The 20437-nt window shown below is 45.2% G+C and overlaps 1 protein-coding gene across 1 annotated transcript in view; it reads right to left on the reverse strand.

Annotated features, from left to right (window-relative positions):
* The window catches only part of KLHL2 (kelch like family member 2), a 187266-nt gene that overhangs the window by 153552 nt on the left and 13277 nt on the right, over positions 1-20437 (reverse strand). Inside the window, exon 2 of the mRNA XM_068278835.1 lies at positions 10965-11087. Coding sequence (XP_068134936.1) covers positions 10965-11087 — 123 coding nt within the window. The remainder of the gene's footprint in view (positions 1-10964; positions 11088-20437) is intronic.

Here is a 20437-nt window from a genome sequence, read left to right on the forward strand (position 1 = left end):
GCCGCGGCAATTTCAATTGCGAAAATAGCAAAAACTAAAAGGCGTAGGGCGGCGGTTTATATATCATTGGAAAGAGGAGAAAGAGAGCTTTAAAATGATATGCATCTTTCCATAGTTTCTGCACTGCTCGGAGTCCCTTTAAGTAAACTTGTGACATTAAAAAAAAAACGCAAAAAAACAACAACCGGATACTTACCCCAGGAGTGGGAAGCCTTTGGATCCTCCAGAGGCTTCCCCAGTCACCCTCCATTAGGGCATTCCAGCACTGAGACCCTGGAGGTGTGGCCACACTGCACCTGGGCAGCAGCATGGACCTGCTCAGGCTTTAGGCAGAAAAATCAGAGTAACCAAGTAGCTCGAGGTGACCCAAACCACTAGGAATGTATAGGGGGATAAAAGAGACCAAAAAGCTCTCCTACTAGTAGTAAGCAATGCTTGGTGAAATTTGCCTTCTTAAAGAGACACTGAAGCGAAAAAAAAATTATGATATTATGATTTGTATGTGTAGTACAGCTAAGAAATAAAACATTAAGATCAGATACATCAGTCTAATTGTTTCCAGTACAGGAAGAGTTAACCACTTGCCGACCAGTGGATTTCTGTCTGATCTGTGCTGCGTGGGCTCTCCAGCCCTTAGCACAGATCAGGATTATGCCAGGGCGATCAGACTTACCCCCTTTTTTCCTCACTAGGGGGATGTCCTGTTGGGGGGGTCTGATCGCCGCCGGCTCTCTGCGCCTTGCGGGGGGGTACTCTTCAAAGCCCCCCTCCGCAGCGTTTTCGGCGCTCCGTCCCTCTCCCTTCCCCTCTGAGCTGCGCAGGACGGCTATCCGTCCTGCGCATTGTAGGATAGGCTTCAGCCTATCATATGCCGGCGATCCCCGGCCAATCAGAGGCCAGGATCACCGATCTGCCTTACGGCGTATGATGAAAACAGCGGGGATTTCTTCCGATCTCGCGATCGGCGGCTCTCCGGCTGTTCACGGAGACAGCCTCCGTGAACGGACATGGAAAGGTTTCCATGGAAACCTGCAGACGACCAGTTTACGCCAATCGGCGTTAGCTTGTCGTCAAGAGGTTAAGAAACTCCAGTTGTTATCTCTATGCAAAAAAAGCCATTAAGCTCTACGACTTTTAAAGTCGTGGAGAGGGCTGTTTTCTGACTTTTGTTATCTCAGCTGTTCCTGAACTATTTACTTTTTCTCTGCCAGAGGAGAGGTCATTAGTTCACAGACTGCTCTGAAAGAATCATTTTGAATGCTGAGTGTTGTGTAATCTGCACATATTATAGAATGATGCAATGTTAGAAAAAAAAACACTATATACCTGAAAATAAAAATATGAGAATATTTTCTTTGCTGCTAATCTTCTAGTAAATTATTCATAGTACACAACCAATTCACTATATCGAATTTTTTTTTTCACTTCAGTGTCTCTTTAAAACAGAAGGACATTTGCAATAATTCAGCTATAAGTGAACATTTGTGGTTACCCACAATGCACCACTACTGAATATGCAAATTATCTCTTTTCGCCCCTGTAAGCCAGACAAGCATCCAAAGACTGCAGGACTTACCAATTCACCCTCCGCAAGGTCCTGGTTGACTGTTTTGCCGAGAGGACAGCACTGGAATGGGCCAGTAGAGGAGGACAGGTAAGCCTCTTAATCATCCAGTGGCTTCCCTTTTTTTCTCGCTTGTCAGCCACAAGCGCCTTTAGGTTGTAATTACATGCAGCCAAATGTTAGCCTTTTGGCAACACCACCAGGGGCGGACATACGGCCGTGCAGCCGCACAAGGGCCCTTGAAGTTCTGTTACTTCAGGTGCCCATTAAGTATTGTTGTTTTTTTATTAATTATATTATTATTATTATTATTTTTCCTGGGGGGCCCCGACTCCTATCCTCCCCCCCTCACCTCGGGGCCCCCCCTCATGTGGCGGGAGAGCTGAGCGGCAAATACAGGAAGGCTCCGGGGTTCCAGCAGGCGCTAGAGGCTCAGCCGCTTGGTCTCCGCTGTCTCCACTCCTCTGTATACTGCTCGCTACTAAACCAGTAAGTAGCGAGCAGTATACAGAGGAGAGGAGACCAAGCGGCTGAGCCTCTAGTGCCTGCTGGAGCCCCGTAGACTTCCTGTATTTGCCGTTTGGCTCTCCCGCCGCGCATACCGGGAGGGCCCCCCCCCCCCCCCGAGGTGAGGGAGGGAGGATAGGAGTCGGGCCCCCCACCCGGATAGCTACCTACCCGGCTACCTACCCACCCACCCGGCTACCTACCTACCCACTCACCCACCTGGCTACCTACCTACCAGGCTAACTACCCACCCACCCGCCAACCAGGCTACCTACCCACCCACCATGCTACCTACCTACCCACCCACCCACCAGGCTACCTACCTACCCACCCACTCAGCTACCTACCCACCCACCCGGCTACCTAACCACCCACCCACCAGGCTACCTACCTACCCAACAGGCTACCTACCCACTCGACTACCCAGCCACCCACTCGGCTACCTACCCACCTGGCTACCCACCCACCCGGCTACCTACCTACCCACCCACCAGACTACCTACCTACCCACCAGGCTACCTACCCACCCACCCACCCACCAGGCTACCTACCCGGCTACCTACCCACCCGGCTACCTAACCACCCACCCAACCACCCATGGGAGCTGAGCGCCGGATAGAGGCTGGGACAGGAGGTCTGCTGCTGTAGGTGAGTAAATGTTTTTTTTATTTAATTTATATTAGCAGGTGTATGTTCTGGGCAGGTCTGCCACATGATTGCATGTATTTTCTGGGCAGGTCTGCCACATGATTGCATGTATTTTCTGGGCAGGTCTGCCACATGATTGCATGTATTTTCTGGGCAAATCTGCCGACACGATTGCACGTATTTTCTGGGCAAATCTGCCGACATGATTGCATGTATTTTCTGGGCAAATCTGCCGACATGATTGCACGTATTTTCTGGGCAGATCTGCCGACATGATTCCACGTATTTTCTGGGTATATCTGCCGACATAATTGCATGTATTTTCTGGGCATATCTGCCGATATGATTGCATGTAATTTCTGGGCAAATCTGCTCACATTATGTGTATTTTCTTGAGAAAACCTGCACAATTATGTGAATTCTCTGGGGAAAGGGTCACCAAAACTTGGGCCCACTGTCTTTGCGTTGCACTTTTCAAGGGAACCTGAAGTGAGAATATTGAGGCTGCCATATTTCTCTCCTTTTAAAGCAATACCAGTTGCCTCGCTGCCATGCTGGTCCTCTGCCTCTTATTCTTTCAACCATAGACCCTGAACAAGCATGCAGCAGTTCAGGGGTTTTTGACAATATTGTCAGAACTGAGAAGATTAGCTGCATGCTTGTTGCTGGTGTAATTCAGTTTATTACTGCAGCCAAATAGATCAGCAGGGCCGACAGGCAACTAGTATTGTTTAAAAGGAAATAAATATGGCAGCCTCCATATCACTCTCGCCCCGGGTTCACTTTAAATTAGTTAGCTCCGCCCTCATCCGGTCATTGCCACGCCCATTTTTGTCGCGGCGATATGCGCCGCAGGTTGTATCCACACCCATTTTTTGCCGCGGGGGGCCCACAAATGCAATTTTGCACAGGGGCCCGCTGCTGGCTGTGTCCGCCACTGAACACCACATGTGTTGCATTGACACGTAATGGCGCTACACAGCTGCCAAAAACCCCACCATACTCAGATGCAATGCCGTCGGGGACTGCCTGTCCACCATCCATTCTGAATGCTAGCAAGCGCCCGGGCGGTAAACGGGAGCAGCTGACAGGCAGTGAATTCACCACCCTCCGCTGCCGTAGAAGAGAGGCCTCAATACTGCCTGCAACTCAGGAGGTTTGGAAAGAAAATTATGCCAGAAAGCAGAAGATGCCCCATTTTTAAAAAAAATTTTACTTTTAGTAAGTTTCAACATGTTCAAAATATAAATAATTGATATGCCATTTTTATTAATGGTGGGCTAACAAAACAAGTTGCTAATTTTAGATGTTTCCATGGTGACATATTTAGAGTATTTTCACCATACACAACAGTAAAAGATCAAGTTTTCATCTATAGTTTAGATTCATACGGAAGTACCGTATACACCCTACTTGTAAAAATAAAACTTACATCATTTGTAAACGTAATTTCACATGATCTCTGAATCGTGCTCCTGACTAGCAGGCCACGGTTATCACATATACCTCAGTGAACTTCACAGTTTTCCATCACACGCTCTATAAATACACTTACAACTTCCCCTAATGTCACATTTTAATGACATACACCAAATGTGTTAAAGGAATTTTATTTTACTGTTAACTATTCTTCCCATCTCGAATCACACCCAGTACCAAGCACCAGCCTTCTCCAAGTAGGAAAAATAAGTCAATATACGCTACAAAACAATATAAATATAATGAGACAGATCATGTGATTTCACAACCGTAATCAAACCAATTGTCACACACAACATAATGACTATTGCAGTGTGCATTATGCACGTCTCAGAAGTTTTACTTGGGAGAGGAGCCAAGCTAAAAAAAAAAAAAAAAACACTGCTTTAGCTATATCACACCCACAGCATAAATAAAAAAGTACTACCTACTGTAGCTAAACCTCACCCACTCCCACTGTAGTGTTCTCCCCAGAATTTTTTCCAGCAGGGTGGCATGAAATAGTAGCCGGGTGGCATGAAAAAGTAGCCGGGTGGAGCGAGATGAGAGAATGCAGGGCCGGTTCTTCTGTGTGCAATTCTGCTTACAGAATGGGATGAGGTGAGCTGATGACAGCCGGGTGCTCACCAAAACTAGCCGGGTGGAGCATCAGGCTAAAAGAGCCTGGGGAGAACACTGCACTGTTGAAAATTTCTAATAAGTGTGTTCCTGTAATTCAGGCTACCACCATATTAAAAAGCAAAAAATGTGTTTTCTCTGCATTTTTTGAGTGTTTGCGATTCTGGGAGAGGCGTTTCCAGAAGCGATTGCGATCTTGGAACCAGGAGCGCTGTCAGTAGAGAGATGAGGGGGAGAGGCTTATTACATTACAGGGTAATAGGAAAGGGATAAAAATAGTTATGACCAGGGCTGTGGAGTTGGTACAAAAATCATCTTCAGTTTATGAAACCTCCGACTCCAGGTACCCAAAATTGCTCTGACGCCACAGCCCTGGTAATGACCCCACATTTTATCTCACATCCACTGTAAAAAGGGCAACTTCACCTCAGAAGTTCCCAGTCAACTTTCAAGGGCGTCAGTTCTACGCCACAATTCATCACCCAGAAATGTGGACAGGGTCTGGGGGAGTTCACTTATTTGCACTTCATGTGACTCCCATGAAGTGAACTCCCCGTAACCTTGCCCATGTGTCTGGGTGCTGAAGCGTGGTGAGCGAATTCGGATCTCCGAATTTTAATAACCCAACACTAGTCCTACCTGGCTGCAGAAGCTGAACTGTGCTTTTTTAGCAGAGCGTATGTAAGAAATTCAATAATCAGATGATCAGTAACCACGAACGTATCCTAAGTGATTATGAAAGCTGGCATTGCTGACCTCAAAAAAGTGCCGGTCACCTTGCCGGCCTCCAGACAATGGCTTCCCAGTTACACAAGGTGACAGCTAGTTTAGATGCTTTGTGATGCACACACAACATTAGGTATAATTATTATTTATACATATAACAAAGATTGCTAATAGAAAATCCATTACATCTCTATTTCTGTAATTAAAAACAGATTAAAAACCTATCCCCCTAAGGGAGAGTCCTCTCAAATCGCACTTTCCACACTGCAGCCGCACCAGCACACCTCAGCAATAGCTGGGTGAGATAATGCCCGTGTATTTGTCCATGGGATCAATTTAGCACTAAGCTAATATTTCCCTGATCAAAACTTGTTTGGGAAATATCAGTTATTTTACCACCTTGTACCCCTTGATAATGATCAGATTGATCAGTAGGCCATAGGCTCCTTTGCCATCCTCCTAGGCAGCTCTGTTGTCCCACAGTCAGCTTCGGTAAATTCTTTAGTTGCGCTCCACTGCGGATGCACGGTTCCAGCTGCATGCACCCACTGGTTGTGCTCCTGTAGTGTCCTGCGCATGCGCAGTTTGCTAATACTGTAACTGTGCGGGCACAAAACGCTCCCGGCCACTGGAGCACACATACGCAGTGGAGTGCAACTGAGCGCAACTGAAGAATTTCCCATGGCTGACTGCAGGACATCGAAGCTGGCCGGGAGGATGGCGAGGAAGCTGGAGGAAGCCCCAGATAAGTATAAAAGCTTCTCTTTATTTAATCTCAGGTACACTTCAAAGGACAACTGAAACAAGAGGTATGTGGAGGCTGCAGTGTCTATTTCCTTCTAAACAATACCAGTTTCCTGGCAGCACTGCTGATCTATCTAGCTGCCGAAGTGTCTGAATAACAACAGAAACAAGCATGCAGTTAATCTTGTCAGATCTGACAATAATGTCAGAAACCCGATATGCTGCATGCTTGTTCAGGGTTTATGGCTTAAAGTATTAGAGACAGAGGATCAACCGGATAGCCAATCAACTGGTATTGCTTAAAAAGCAATTCAATATGGCAGCCTTCACATACCTCTTGATACAGTTAAAGGACACCTGAAGTGAGAGGGACATGGAGGCAGCCATATTTATTTCCTTTTAAGCAATACTAGTTGCCTGGCTATCTGGTTGATCCTCTGCCTCTAATACTTTAAGCCATAGACCCAGAACAAGCATGCAGATCAGGTGTTTCTGACATTATTAGATAAGACTGGATTAACTGCATGCTTGTTTCCGGTGTTATTCAGACACTCCTGCAGCCAAATAGATCAGCAGGGCTGCCAGGCAACTGGTATAGTTTAACAGGAAATACATATTCTTCTCATTACAGTTGCCCTTTAAAGCCATCAGATCACAATAACAGCTGACTGGAATTTATTAGGATGAGGTTTGCATTGAGAATCTATAAGTAGAGGTGAGATCTAAGAAATAAAGAATAAAAAAAAAGAAAGAAAGAAAACTGTGTGTGTGTGTGTGTGTGTGTGTATGATCTCCTTTATTCACAAGAAAGGAAGCTCCGTAATGAGCATGCATGCCACATTAACCTTTTCTGTAATGTAAACTCATTCATTCCTCTGGTGAGCACTGCAAGCCTGCATAGTCTCTCCAGTCTGTGTCATAGGAAGCCAGATACAACAGCACAGAGCAGACACAGGCTAGAGGTGAGCTTCAATTCCCACGTTCTATGACATTTTACACTGCCTTAAAGGAATGTCCAGGCATCTAAAAAAAATAAATATAAAAAAAAAACAAAAACATTTAACATTAATTACTTACCCTGTACTCCATCCTCTTGCAGCCGATTTTTCCCTCGCAGCAGCTCTGCTCCCAGCCACCAGCCCGGAGTCCCCGCTGATGCAGAGAACATCCTTGAGAGGTCGTCACCTGCACAAGCGCTTCTGTCAATCACTCACAAGGGACAAGTCGGCTGCAAGGGGCTGGAGGAAGCCCCAGGTAAGTAAATGGCATTTTTTAGATGCCTGGATATTCCATTTAAAGAAAATCTGCAATAAACAATCCCCCCCCTCCATGAGGCTTTCCCTGTCCTCTTCACCATCCGACGGCTGCCAGTGCTGGATGCGCTGGCAGCCACCAAACCTTGTCTACCGCGATTCAGCACAGGCACAGTAGCAGCTTTCCTATCGGGCTCAGACGGAAAAGCCAACCCCGATTGGGTATGCTCCACAGTGTGGGCGACTCGTGCTATTTCCACCTGAGCCTGAGCGGAAAGCCATTACTATGCCTGCGCTGGACCAGGGAAGGTAAATATTGCAGGCGCTACTATGCTGCTGAAGCCGGATTCCCACTGTTCTTTTGCAAACCAATGGGGTGCGCCATGCTTCTGTTGGGATCCGATCTGCATTGGACCAAAAGGCTGGTGTCAGCAGTGGTGGAAAAGAATCTACAGGACAGGCAAGTTGGCATTCTGCATGCGGCGACCAGCCTAGTGGGAATGGGTGTGATTGCAATACTGTTGCAGAAAAAAATGCACGTCGGGATTTTGCATCTCCAGTCCAGTCTATACACGCTGTGGTCACATTTCAAATGACAGTATGAATGCATTCTATTAATTACACAGGATGCATTTTCCCTCTGAATTTGCGGGGTTTTCTTGCATTCCGGAAAACGCTGCATTTTTTTTTACTGCAGTGTGAACTGAACCTTATGCTGGGTACACACGGTGCATTCCCCCACTCGATGCGCCGCTCGATTATTTCCGAGTGCATTTCGATGATTGTTAGGTCGATTCTCATGCAAAGTATGCCAAATCGACCTAACAATCCATCGAAACAGGAATCGGATATGTCGGAAATAAATCGAGCGCCCAGGAATTCAGCAGGGAATAGAGTGAGGGAACGCACCGTGTGTATCCAGCATTAGGCATCTATATCTGGGTGAGTTGATCTATGGAGGAGGCGTGGCACAGCACAACAGGTAGGCCGATGGGTTGTAAATACTTTTGAGTTAGGGCTCGTTTCCACTGTTGCGGTGCGGAATCGCTTGGATTCCACTGCTGATGAAATCGCATGCGGATGCGATTCGCATGCGTTTTTTGCCGCGAATTCGCATAGGTGAGGGTATATGCGATTTTAACCATGTCACTGCCTGTGACAATTTACATTGGTACCTATGCAAATTCGCTGCAAAAAACGCATGGGGAAGACGCATGCGATTTCCCTATTAAATACATTGTGTGTGAATTCTGAGGGCTCGGCCGTGCAGAAAAATCCTGCACAGGAAAATGCTCCGCACAACGCACAAGTGGAAACAGGCCCATCCATTTGTATTGGCTGTGCGAATCTGCATGCGGACAACGCATGCGGATTCGCGATAGTGGAAACGGGCCCTCAATGCAGGATTATGCCAATTTTGCATGCAGTCGTCCTTGATATTTTAAGTAGTAAGTATTTAAATAGGAGTGACATCTTCTGTAATGTTTTACAGGGTACCATGCCTGATCTTTGTGTAGCAATGGGAGCTATATCCAATGAAACTGTAGCTTCTGCCGAGGTTTTGCGCCCTGACATCATGTACAGTGAGGTCAATGCGCTGGAATTGCTGTGAGTGTAATAGGATCCAGCATGATCACCTCTGACCTGCCCACAATACTGGCTCAGCACATGCACACAGCCCCAAGGACATAACGGAGTGCTAGCACAGGAGAGCAGCTTTGTCCCTGCCCTGATCCTACTGCTAATAATGCTGTGGTCCAATACAGATGACACTCGATTAACAGCAAGATTTCCTGTGATGAAAGATTCCCTTTTCCAAGGTTAGTGTAAAGCTGGGGTGTGGAGAAATTTTCAGTTGTGCCAAACCTAAAAAAAATAAAAATCAACAGCTTTTTTTGTTTTGCTGAATAGACAGGTGACCCTCTGAAAAAGTGCATCCGAGCCACATGACATACTTACCTAAAGAGAGGGAAGCCTCAGGATCCTATTGAGGTTTTCCTCAGTGGTCTCCTGTCCTCCGTCGCTTAGCAAGCTCCTCCCGGAGTTTAGCAACAATGCATTGTCGCCGATCTTATCAGGGCCGTGCGGCTCCTCTTTTGCATTTAATTGGCTGTGCAATAGCAGATTGAGCCTGCATGTGCAGCAGCACGGAGACTGCTACGGCTCGAGCTTATAATGCGTGGCCATCATTGTGGAAGAGGAGCTGCGTGGCCACGACGAAAGGGGGTCCACGCTCAGCAATAGCGGTAAGCCAAGCAGCAGCAGCCCTGCTCATACATCCTACAGTTAAGGGAAACCTTACACGAAATAAGCACCATAATTTATACGCACCTGTGGCTTTCTCCAGCACCCTGTAAGCCATGTGGGCTCCCTCACCATTCTCCCGGGCTGCTTCGCTTCCCTGCAATAAGCTGCATGCCTGTCCTGGCCCAGGCCGCACATGCCCTTGGTCACACTCCTGTAGCAGGGAGCATTCTGCACCTGAGCAGTAACAGTCTGAAGGGTCTTAGTATGTGCAGAACGCTCCTGGCCAGGAGAGCGCGATAGGGAGGCAAGCACAGCCAGGACTGTGCAGTGACAATCGACTGAGCGCAACTGGGAAATTTACCAGAGGAGCAGCCCGGGAGAACATGGAGGGAGCTGGAAGGATCTCCACGTAGGTATAAATACTGGTGCTGGTTTCAGCTCAGGTGCACGCTGCTGCTTGCTGCTGCTGCTTGCTGCTGCTCTTTGTATTTATATAGTGCTGACATCTTCTGCTGCACTTGTATACGTTATATATAGTCTTGTCATGAACTGTCCCTCAGAGGGGCTCACAATATAATCCCTACTATAGTCATATGTCCACTGTAGTCTATACCCAATTTTAGGGGGAAGTCCGTTAACATATCTGTATATTATTGGAATGTGGGAGAAAAATGGAGTACCGGAGGAAACCCACACAGACACGTGGAAAACATACAAACTCTGTGCAGATGGTGCTTTGGCTGGGCTTTGATCCAGGAACCCACTCCTGCGAAAATGCTATCCACTATGCCACCATGCTGACCATACTGTTTAGCACTTTGGCTGGGCTGTTTTCGATCACATGACCAAGTTTTAAAACAAGACGTCCTGCTGCAAAAGCATTGTTTAACAAAGAAGGTAACATTTGGACACTCTGCATAGTAGAACATCAGATGACATTATAACAACTGCCTGGAATAAGGTGTTAAGCAACACGTACGGATTTAGGAACGGTTATGTTAAAACTGTGCCCAGAATAGGGTGTTATACAAGATTTACACATGCAGATTTAAGAACTGTTGTGTTTTTACACGTTTTCCTTTTCATCATCTCTTGCCCTGAAGATGTTACACTGCCACACTGACAACCCTCAAGTGAATTGCTAATAAGTCCATAAGAAGCCCAAAAGAACAAAATACCTTCGCAGTTCATTCATAACTTTGAAGGCCTTTCTTGTGTGGCGAGGATTCACAGTGACAGGGCAGAACTTCTCAGCGCTCTCCTTCACTTCCACAGGCTTCTGCTGGCAGATCTTAGTGTTCCTGGAAGAAAAACATCAGGCATTAAAGCAGACCCCGAACTCTTACACAGCACACCATGAAAAGTGTTTATTTCACACATAGTTGCTGAAAAAATTCTCTGCTCTGTGTGTGTGTGTGTGTGGTCTCTTTAGTTCATATTAGCTGTGATTAGACTACAGGCAAGCTCTGCCAAGGCAGCTCTTCCCATACAGAAAAAACACTGAGGCTTAACCCTTTTGGTGCTCACTGCAAAGTGAAAGGTTTTTATTTTAGGATTTCCACAAATTGCAATGAAGATTGTTTTTTTCCCATAAAGATTATCATGCTGTGGTTAATCGTTTAGAGCATTAAACACACATAAGCACACCATGTTGCCTTTCTAGAAAACTCACTAGCACTTCCAATGCAGCCATTCAATGATGTAACAAATCTCTTCTCTGGCCCTAGATATTTATTGCACATACTGGGCTTTTTGCCAAGAGCGGCTCATGTAAAACAAGTTTCCCATTAATTAAAATCCAACTTTCAGCACTTTTCTATATATGCATTTTATAGAAAATTAACTGTTTTATATTGCAGATATATCTGCAAAGTAATACCCATTGCAAGAATTATTATTTAAAAGGACAGCTGTAATGGGAGGAATGTGGAGGCTGCCATATTTATTTATTTATTTTAAACAATACCAGTTGTCTGGCTATCCTGCTGATCCTCTGCCTCTTATACTTTTAGCCATAGACCCTGAACAAGCATGCAGCAGATCAGGTGTTTACAATCGTTTCAAATCTGATAATATTAGCTGCATGCTTGTTTCTGGTTTGATTCAGGCACTACTGAAGCGAGATAGACCAGCAGGGCTGCCAGGCAACTGGTACTAAATATGGCAGCCTCCACCTCCCTCCTGTAACAGTTGTCCTTTCATTCACTCCCCCAAATAAAAGTGGAAAAACAACTAATGCTATTTGCAAAGTTCCCAGGTATACCGGTGGGTCTGCTTTACAGATAAATAATTTGACACCCTGGGATAGAACAAAAGCACCACATGGTGAAGAAATAGACTTTACTAAAAACATCATCTCTATATTGTACTGAGAATTACAAGATATTATCTTAATTTCTACTTGGCAGCTTATCTTACAGTACAATGAGGGTGAACTCTACTGGGTTGAACCAATCTTGCATGAGCTAACTCGATTTGTAAGGTTAATGATCGATACCAGACAAGTGATTAGTCAGTCAGCTGTCAGGAAACTAATCATTAGCTTTCTGAATCTACTTAACCCCATTCAAAGCTGTGGCTCAGCCCAGGCAAGTTCTGCATCCTCTGCAGCTAGAGACTGCTCAGAAGTTATAATCTGTGATCATCTGTACTGCCTTATAGGACAAGACAAGACAAATAACATTTATATCGCGCTTTTCTCCAGGGCTGTGGAGTCGGTCCAAAAATCCACCGACTCCGACTCCTCAGTTTAGGATTCCACCGACTCCGACTCCTCTAATTTGCATATTACAATTTTGTTGATTAAAAGTATGTAACATGAAATTCGTCTCTTAACTGCCAACGCTTAGGAATTTTACAAGACAACTGAAGTGAGAAGGATATGTAGACTACTATATTTATTCCCTTTAGACTAAAACTAGTCCTTGGTAAGAGTACTTGTAAAAGGTACAAACCGGAACAAAGAACATCTATCAGGCCCTAGGCAATGTAACTCTGGGTACATGTAAGAATGATGTGCAGGTACTCTGCAGGGGAATGAGGAGATTTTAAACAGACAACACCTCTGTGTTCAATGTGCACAACATTCTCAGTGGATTCCCTGCAGCTCTGTGGGGAGTGCATATGTACAGTATAGTACTACTGTGTAACAAAGTAAACCTGAGACAGATGAAATTAAAGTTTTATACATACCTGGGGCTTCCTCCAGCCGCCTTCAGGATAATCAGTCCCTCATTGTCCTCCTCCACCACCTGGATCTTCTGCTATGAGTCCAGGTACTTGAGCCAGTCGGGCGTAGTGCGCATGCACACACTCTGCCGCCAGGAGCATACTACACCTGTGCAGCACTATTGCGCAGGTGCAGAATGTTCCTGGCTGTGGGAGCGGCATGCGGCCGGACAGCGCTGACTGGCTGAATTACCAGGACTCATAGCGGAAGATCCGGGTGGTGCAGGACAGCGAGGGACTGATTAGCCTGAAGGGGGCTGGAGGAAGCCCCAGGTATGTATAAAACTTTTCTTTTCATCCGTCTCAGTTACCCTTTAATTTGTAGTCACCAAACCAAATTTTAACAACATATCAAATTATTTGATTTCATCAGCAAAGAGAGTGCATACATTTGCATAAATCAGCATCAATGCAGAATAATTTCCATCTCGTTGACCATCTCTATTAGTGACACAGCTACACATCAGGCTTTATTCTTACAGCATAGATGTTATTTAGTATATATATAAGATATTCCTGTGTACACATCATATATACAGTCACAATCAGATATGTATATCTGACCTTAAAAATACGGGGACTGCTTTATTGAAGCAGCACAAGTAACTAATTTTGATTGGTTTATTTCATTTTTGTGGACTAAGCACAGCTATTACTGTATATATACTGTATATATACATTGTTTTTTATGACTATTATCTGAGAAATAGAACATTTTATCATATTTTCTATGTTAATTACAGTTACAAATTCATTAGGAGTCGGAGTCGGTGCATTTTTTCCTGACTCCGACTCCAGCCACCCAAAATTGCCCGACTCCACGACTCCGACTCCACAGCCCTGCTTTTCTCCTGGCGGACTCAAAGCGCCATAGGAGGATATTGTGGTCTAAAAAGTTCAAAAGCAGATGGGTGGCTTTACCTGTGAACACAAAATTCTACAACCTTTTAGGACTTGTTCAAATGACACTTCTGTATGTGTGCTCTGACTCTTGAATGGTGCTGATTCAGCAAAAGCAGAAGCCAACAAATGAAAGCCACAGAACATTTATATGATGCTTTTCTCCTGGTGGACTCAAAGCGCCAGAGCTACAGACACTAGGGCGCACTCAGTAGACAATAGCAGTGTTAGGGAGTCTTGCCCAAGGTCTCCTCACTGAATAGGTGCTGGCTTAGTGAGCAGGAAGAACCAGGATTCTAACCCTGGTCTCCTTTGTCAGAGTCCTTAACCAGAACACTACCCAGCCACTACAGCTTTTATGGCGAGTCCCATGTGATAGGGTGAGGTGGGGGACCCAAGAGTATGAAACTCTGGGAGCTGGCCATTGATGCTATTTTATCTGGGCATTTGTGGGCTAGTTGTGGACATTAAGTTGTGCCAATACTAAATTTGTAATTGGAATATGTTGTATTAATATCAGGAGGCACACCAATATTTTGTTTATTTTTTTGTTGCTTTTGCCAGTGTGCATTGAAAAAGTTTAACAGAAATGTTTAGTAATGGTCCTATCTAAGAGAACTCATGGAGAAAACGTGATATGTTTGGTCAGGTGATAGATATGCAAGTCTCAGATTTTCTAGTCATGATCGCACATGCCCAGTCGGCAAGCACTCGTCCACGGCCAGGAGAAGCCTATATGACGTGCTCTAGTGAAATACGTTTAGAACCCTTTTCTGGATCGGTGGGTTTCAAGCAAATATGGGAGGTCCATGGAACCACCCAGAGGCTTGCCACCACCAAAGTAAGTATCTCATTTTTATTTTTATAACCTCTTCAAGGGTGCTTTAAAAGAATAATCATACAAACGTCTTATGTAAACCGCCACCAGCCTACCAGCGATCTGCAAACTTGGCTCTCCAGCTGCTAAGGAACTACAAGTCCCACAATGCATTGCGGGAGTCTGACAGCCACAGTCATGATTGATAAAGGCAAATGCAGTGTGGGACTTGTAGTTCCTTAACAGCTGGAGAGCCAAGTTTGCAGATCACTGTAAGTCTGTCATATTTTAGATGGGTTTAGTGCCACAGTGCCACAATTAAAGCAGTGTTCTCTGACACACAAAACTGTGGCAAAAACATTGTCGTACAATACTAAAATCATATGAAAACTATTGTGATCCCTAACCAAGCTGCCTCCAGACTAGCCTGTCTGGTGGGATAAGGGTGTAGTGGATAGAACTCTTGCCTTTCAGCACTGGGCCCACAGTTCATGTCTGGGCCAGGACACCTTGGACATTAAAAGTACACCCGAATTGAGATACACTGCATGCTTGTTTCAGGTGTGGGAAATATAGAAGCCCCCATATCCCTCTCATTTCAGGTGTCCTTTAAAGGAAACCTGATATCACCTAAAAGGGCATATCTATAGCTACCTGGGGCCTCCTCCAGCCCCACGAGGTACACGGGGTCCCTCGTCGTCCTCTCCGGCCACTCTGCAGTCTTGGAATCTGGCCTAGCAACCTGGCTGCCGGCACTTTTCTGCACAATTTGTGGCTCTGCACAGTACTGTGCGGTCTGCGCCTGTGCAATAGTACTGTACAGGAGCAGAACGCTCCCGTGAACGGAAGCACGGCTGGAGCCATGACTGGCCAGATTACCAGCCCAGGGCTTACTTCAGGACAACAGAGCGGCCGGAGAGGGAGCCAACACACCTCATGGGGCCAGAGGAAGCCCTAGGCAAGTACAAATATGCAGGTCTGTGAAGTCGGAGCAGTTTTGGGTACCTGGAGTCGGAGTTGGTGGTTTCATTAACTGAGGAATCTGATGATTTTTGCAGCAAATCCACAGCCTTGGTAAGTATTGGAGTTGGAGTCATTTTGAGTACCTGGAGTCGGAGGTTTCATAAAGTGAGGAGTCTGAGTCAGATGGTTTTTGTACGGACTACACAGCCCTACAAATATGCCCATCTGCGTGATCTCAGGTACACCAAGTTAGCATGCACTTCCACTGTTTGCATGGGTTGCCTTCAAGCATTCTGGTTTCTTTACACATCTCAAAACAAAAACCGTACAGATAAATGAACTGTTCCCCTAGTGTATTAGCCAGCAGCTGTGTGAATTGCCAGCTAAAAGCTAGAGTGGTTCCATTTCCTGAGACAGCAAAAACGCGCATGGTAGCAGAGTTCTCTGCTCTCCAATAGTAAGAAGAAGAAAAAACAACAACAAAAAAAACAGCTGTAACCTACTAAATATCCTGGTAACTCTTCCAAATCCGTATAGCCAAGCTAATTTACAGCCATCAGCTGTTGCGCATATAGTGTAAAAGATATTGAATAATGTGTTTTATAAAGTACATAACATTCACTCCTTCCTGGAGCTGCAACTGTGCAATGTTGTGAAGCAGGAGGGCAATACTGCCAATACACTGCATAGGAATTCTATGTAAAAGTGATCCAAAGTGTTTCCGCTGTGGCTCCAGCCTTGCACAGTTTTCACTTGTCCTCCATTCCCCCAAAACCATTTTATGCACACCTAAAGCTTTTAGGCCTTGTTCAAACTAGGGACATTGCTGCACGCTTTTCAGTGTATTGTGCGGCACGCTTTGCTAGGTACAGCTTTTTACATTCATTCTAATGCACCATGTTCAAATCTACAGTATCTGCGTTACTGTTCATTTGAACTTCCAATGTTCTGAAAATCAGCTTTCCCCCTTCAGCTGGTCTCAGCCCCCCCCCCCCCCCCCCCTCAAGATAGTGTCATGGGTTACAGGTGCATCCCCAGATGGAAAGAGGAGGCTCCTTCCACTCTCATCACAGGCCCAAGTTGGGCGACATCCAGAGGTACAAAAATCATCCGAATCCTCAGTTTATGAAACCTCCAACTTCGACTCCAGGTACCCAAAAATTGCTCTGACTGACTCCTACTCCACAGCCCTTACATGGCTATAGAGTGGGTACAAAAACCATCCAACTCAGACTCCTCAGTTTATGAAACCACCGACTCCAGGTACCCAAAAAATACACAGACTGACTCCTCAATTCAGACTTCAACTCCACAGTCCTGAATTTAATACTGAAATCTATTGGTGATTGTGGAGCAGTGTGTGGACAGGTAATAGATCCCTTTCTAATAAGATTCAATCAGAGAGGGGTCTATCAGATAGTTGATCTGGTGGCCATCAAGTCATGCCATAGAACACATACAAGCAGAGGTCTTTCTGGTTAGACAAGTATCCTGAATGCACGGAAAACGCAACACTATGCATGGATCTAATTAGCACTGCCCCATGCAAGCAGAGGAGTGCCCAGAAACACATAAGGCAATGTGTTTTTTTTCACCATAAGTTAACCTATTGCTTGTCTGAACAAGATGAAACTTGTCCAGAAGTCTGCGCCTCTAGGTGAGAGGTCTATAACACCCACACAAGTGGCCAGGCCCACAACAACCCAATGCTGGCTCTCTACTGTCTCGTGACTCCTGTTACTGTGAGAACTCAGCCAATGCTGCACTATGATAAACAGCATAACATTACACGAGAACAACATTAGGCAAGTCATACCTGGATTGTGACAGGTTTCCCATTCATGCAGTAGTCACCAAAACAACCGCCTTCTACATCACAAGATGAGTCAATTACTTTATAGCTATCTAAAATGTCATCTAGAATAGACCATTTAAAGTAGTTACACATTAACGTATGGCAGTTCAGCCTTTCTCGCCACTAACCTATAAGTGGAGCTTTTGGAAGAAATTATTTACTAAATGTTCTAAAGTCATGAACAGGTTTAGTGTTTTTATAATGAAAGACAGTAAATAAGCTAAATCAAATAAACTAATTAATATTCAAAGTATAGAGTCCACCTCTGTTAGTGGTGACAACTTTACTTTCCAGATTGCACGCAATTGGCCTATAGACAGGGTATAGCGACTGACACCACCTACCTTTCCCCACTACCCTTATTAACAAGTGACCCCCTCCCACTAACAAAGTCTCCTCTCCCCAGCTATGTAGAGCAGCAAGCAATGGAGCGCAGATATCACAGATCCGGGTGCTGACCTTTCCTCTTCTTACAACCACCAGCTGTGCTGCCGCATCCTTCGTATGGCTTTTGATGTATGTCACGTGACACGCATCGGGAGCTGTATAGAGGATGCAGCATCATCAATCATTGGGAGCTGTATAGAGGATGCAGCAGGACCATGTCCCTGCTCCTTGTGCACTGACTGCAATGTTGCCCAAGGAAGGACCAAGCCTGATTCTGTTGGACAAACCTCTCAGTGTGTGTATGTAGTCTTCCAATTCCTCAACCTCGGCACCTGTCCCTTAAACTGGAATTAACTGTATGAAAATGAGACGATATAATAGGCTGTTAATATATACATTGTGCTGCAGCAGATTCCACTCCCATCAGCACTGTCCCCACCACTACAGCTGGCCTTTCTTCACTGCATTAAAGAGCCGCCTGCTCATTAAGCACAACACCGCAGTAGTAAATGCCAATGTTGAGACAAACACCAGCAAAACTGTTTACATTCACGGGAGGAGAATGGCTCCAATTCTGGGAAATATATGCAATGAAGAACTACAGGCAAGCGTCAGGTGAGCAGCCTACAGGTGGAAGATACTACAGAGTTTGGTTATGGCTAGCCAAGCGATGGTGGAGAAACAACCAAAGCACCGCAGAAAATCCATAGCCAAAGCAGTGCCAAAAATCACCCTCACCTAATTTTTCTTTGAAGCCCCGTGCCAGCCACAACGGTTTTTCTCATTCACAGTGGGACATTGCAGAGCTGCGTTATAAAGTGTTATAACGCAGCTTGCCACATTGCAATGCTAATCCTATGGGACGTTCACAGTGTGACATTAGCGCCGCATTGTAATGTGAAGCATTAAGGTAATACACTGCTTGCAGTGCGTTACCTCTAAACGCATACGTTACCAGGTACAGGAAAGCATACTTTCCATTGCCTGTATGCTTTTGTATCTACTGTATGTGATGGTAACGCAGTGTTAATGTGCATTACCACCTTTTCTTTTTGGGTTGCCTTGTAATGCTGTGTTGTGACTAACATCGCATTACAACGCAACGTCCCACTGCGAATGAGGCCTGAATCTATGCAAGGTATTTAGCTGCAGCGCTTGTTTGTAGAGCTCCTTGGTTAGCTAGTGTAAAACAAAAACACACACAAAAAAACAACACTTTTTTCCCTTTTGTTGTAAAAGGAACCTGGCAAGGAGCCCAGACACCAGCCACTTCCTACCACAGAGGCTCAAGTGCAATGTTTTCTTGTTCCATTCCCCCAGCAGGATTATGCAACCCAAGTAGCGAAGCACTACCCAAATACCCTAAAAGACTACCTATAATCCATGCTTTTGAGCTGTAGAAGCCTCTTCACGCACAACATTTGAGCTTTAAAACTGATGCAGTAGTCCAGTAATTAGAATGGACACCTTAAGCGAGAGGGATATAGACACTGCCATTTTTATTTCCTTTCAAAATGATAACAGTTGCCTGGCAGCACTGCTGATCTATTTGGCTGCAGTAGTATCTGAATCACACCAGAAACAAGCATGCAGTTAATCTTGTCATATATGACAAAAATGTCAGAAACACCTGATCTGCTGCATGCTTGTTCTGGGTCTATGGCTAATAGTATTTGAAAAAAGATTATCAGCAGGAGAGCCAGGCAACTGGTAATGCTTGAGGCTAGATTCACAGTGGGACGTTGCGTTTTGATGCCACGTTAAAGTCGCACCGCAAGCTTACAACGCAACGCGCCCAAAAAGTGGCAACGCAGCGTTACCGTCACATACAGCAGATACAGTAAAAAATACAGGCAATGAAAAGTATGCTTCCAAGTCATTACTGAGCATGTGCAAACAGTCCAACGCAGCTAATAACGTGTATAACGCACTGCATGCAGTACTTTTACTTAACGTGCAGCGTTAGACACCAACGCAACGTGTGCACTGTGAACAGGGCATTGATTTTTCATTGCAGTGAGTTATTCTGCGTTAAATGCTGTTTTAACGCGCGACTTTAACGTCCCACTGTGAACTTAGCCTGAAAGGAAATGAATATGTCAGCCTCCATATACCCCTCACTTAAGAGTCCCTTTAAAACTCCAGCTTAGGGTTAAAGTAAAATTTGAATTTTAAGGGCCAACCAGACTACAATGATAGTGGCAAATCTTACCGGGTAGCACAAAAGGAAGGAAAAAACAGGTTCTAAATGGTTAAAACGACGTGAGAAATAAATGTATGGTAAGTTTTGTCAGAGGCACAGGTGGTCATCTGCTGCTGTATTTAGGCCAATGGAATGTTGGAACCTCAGCAGCCTATCTGCAAGCATGCAGCTTCCACACTTACACAACACAGTACAATACAGGGAATACCGGGGATAATGCTCAAGTCACAATATCACAAACAATCCATAAATACTGGTACCAGAAAATAGAAAATAGTTGTGAAAACTGTAATAATTA

This window comes from Hyperolius riggenbachi, chromosome 1, assembly GCF_040937935.1.
Source record: "Hyperolius riggenbachi isolate aHypRig1 chromosome 1, aHypRig1.pri, whole genome shotgun sequence".
NCBI lineage: Eukaryota > Metazoa > Chordata > Amphibia > Anura > Hyperoliidae > Hyperolius > Hyperolius riggenbachi.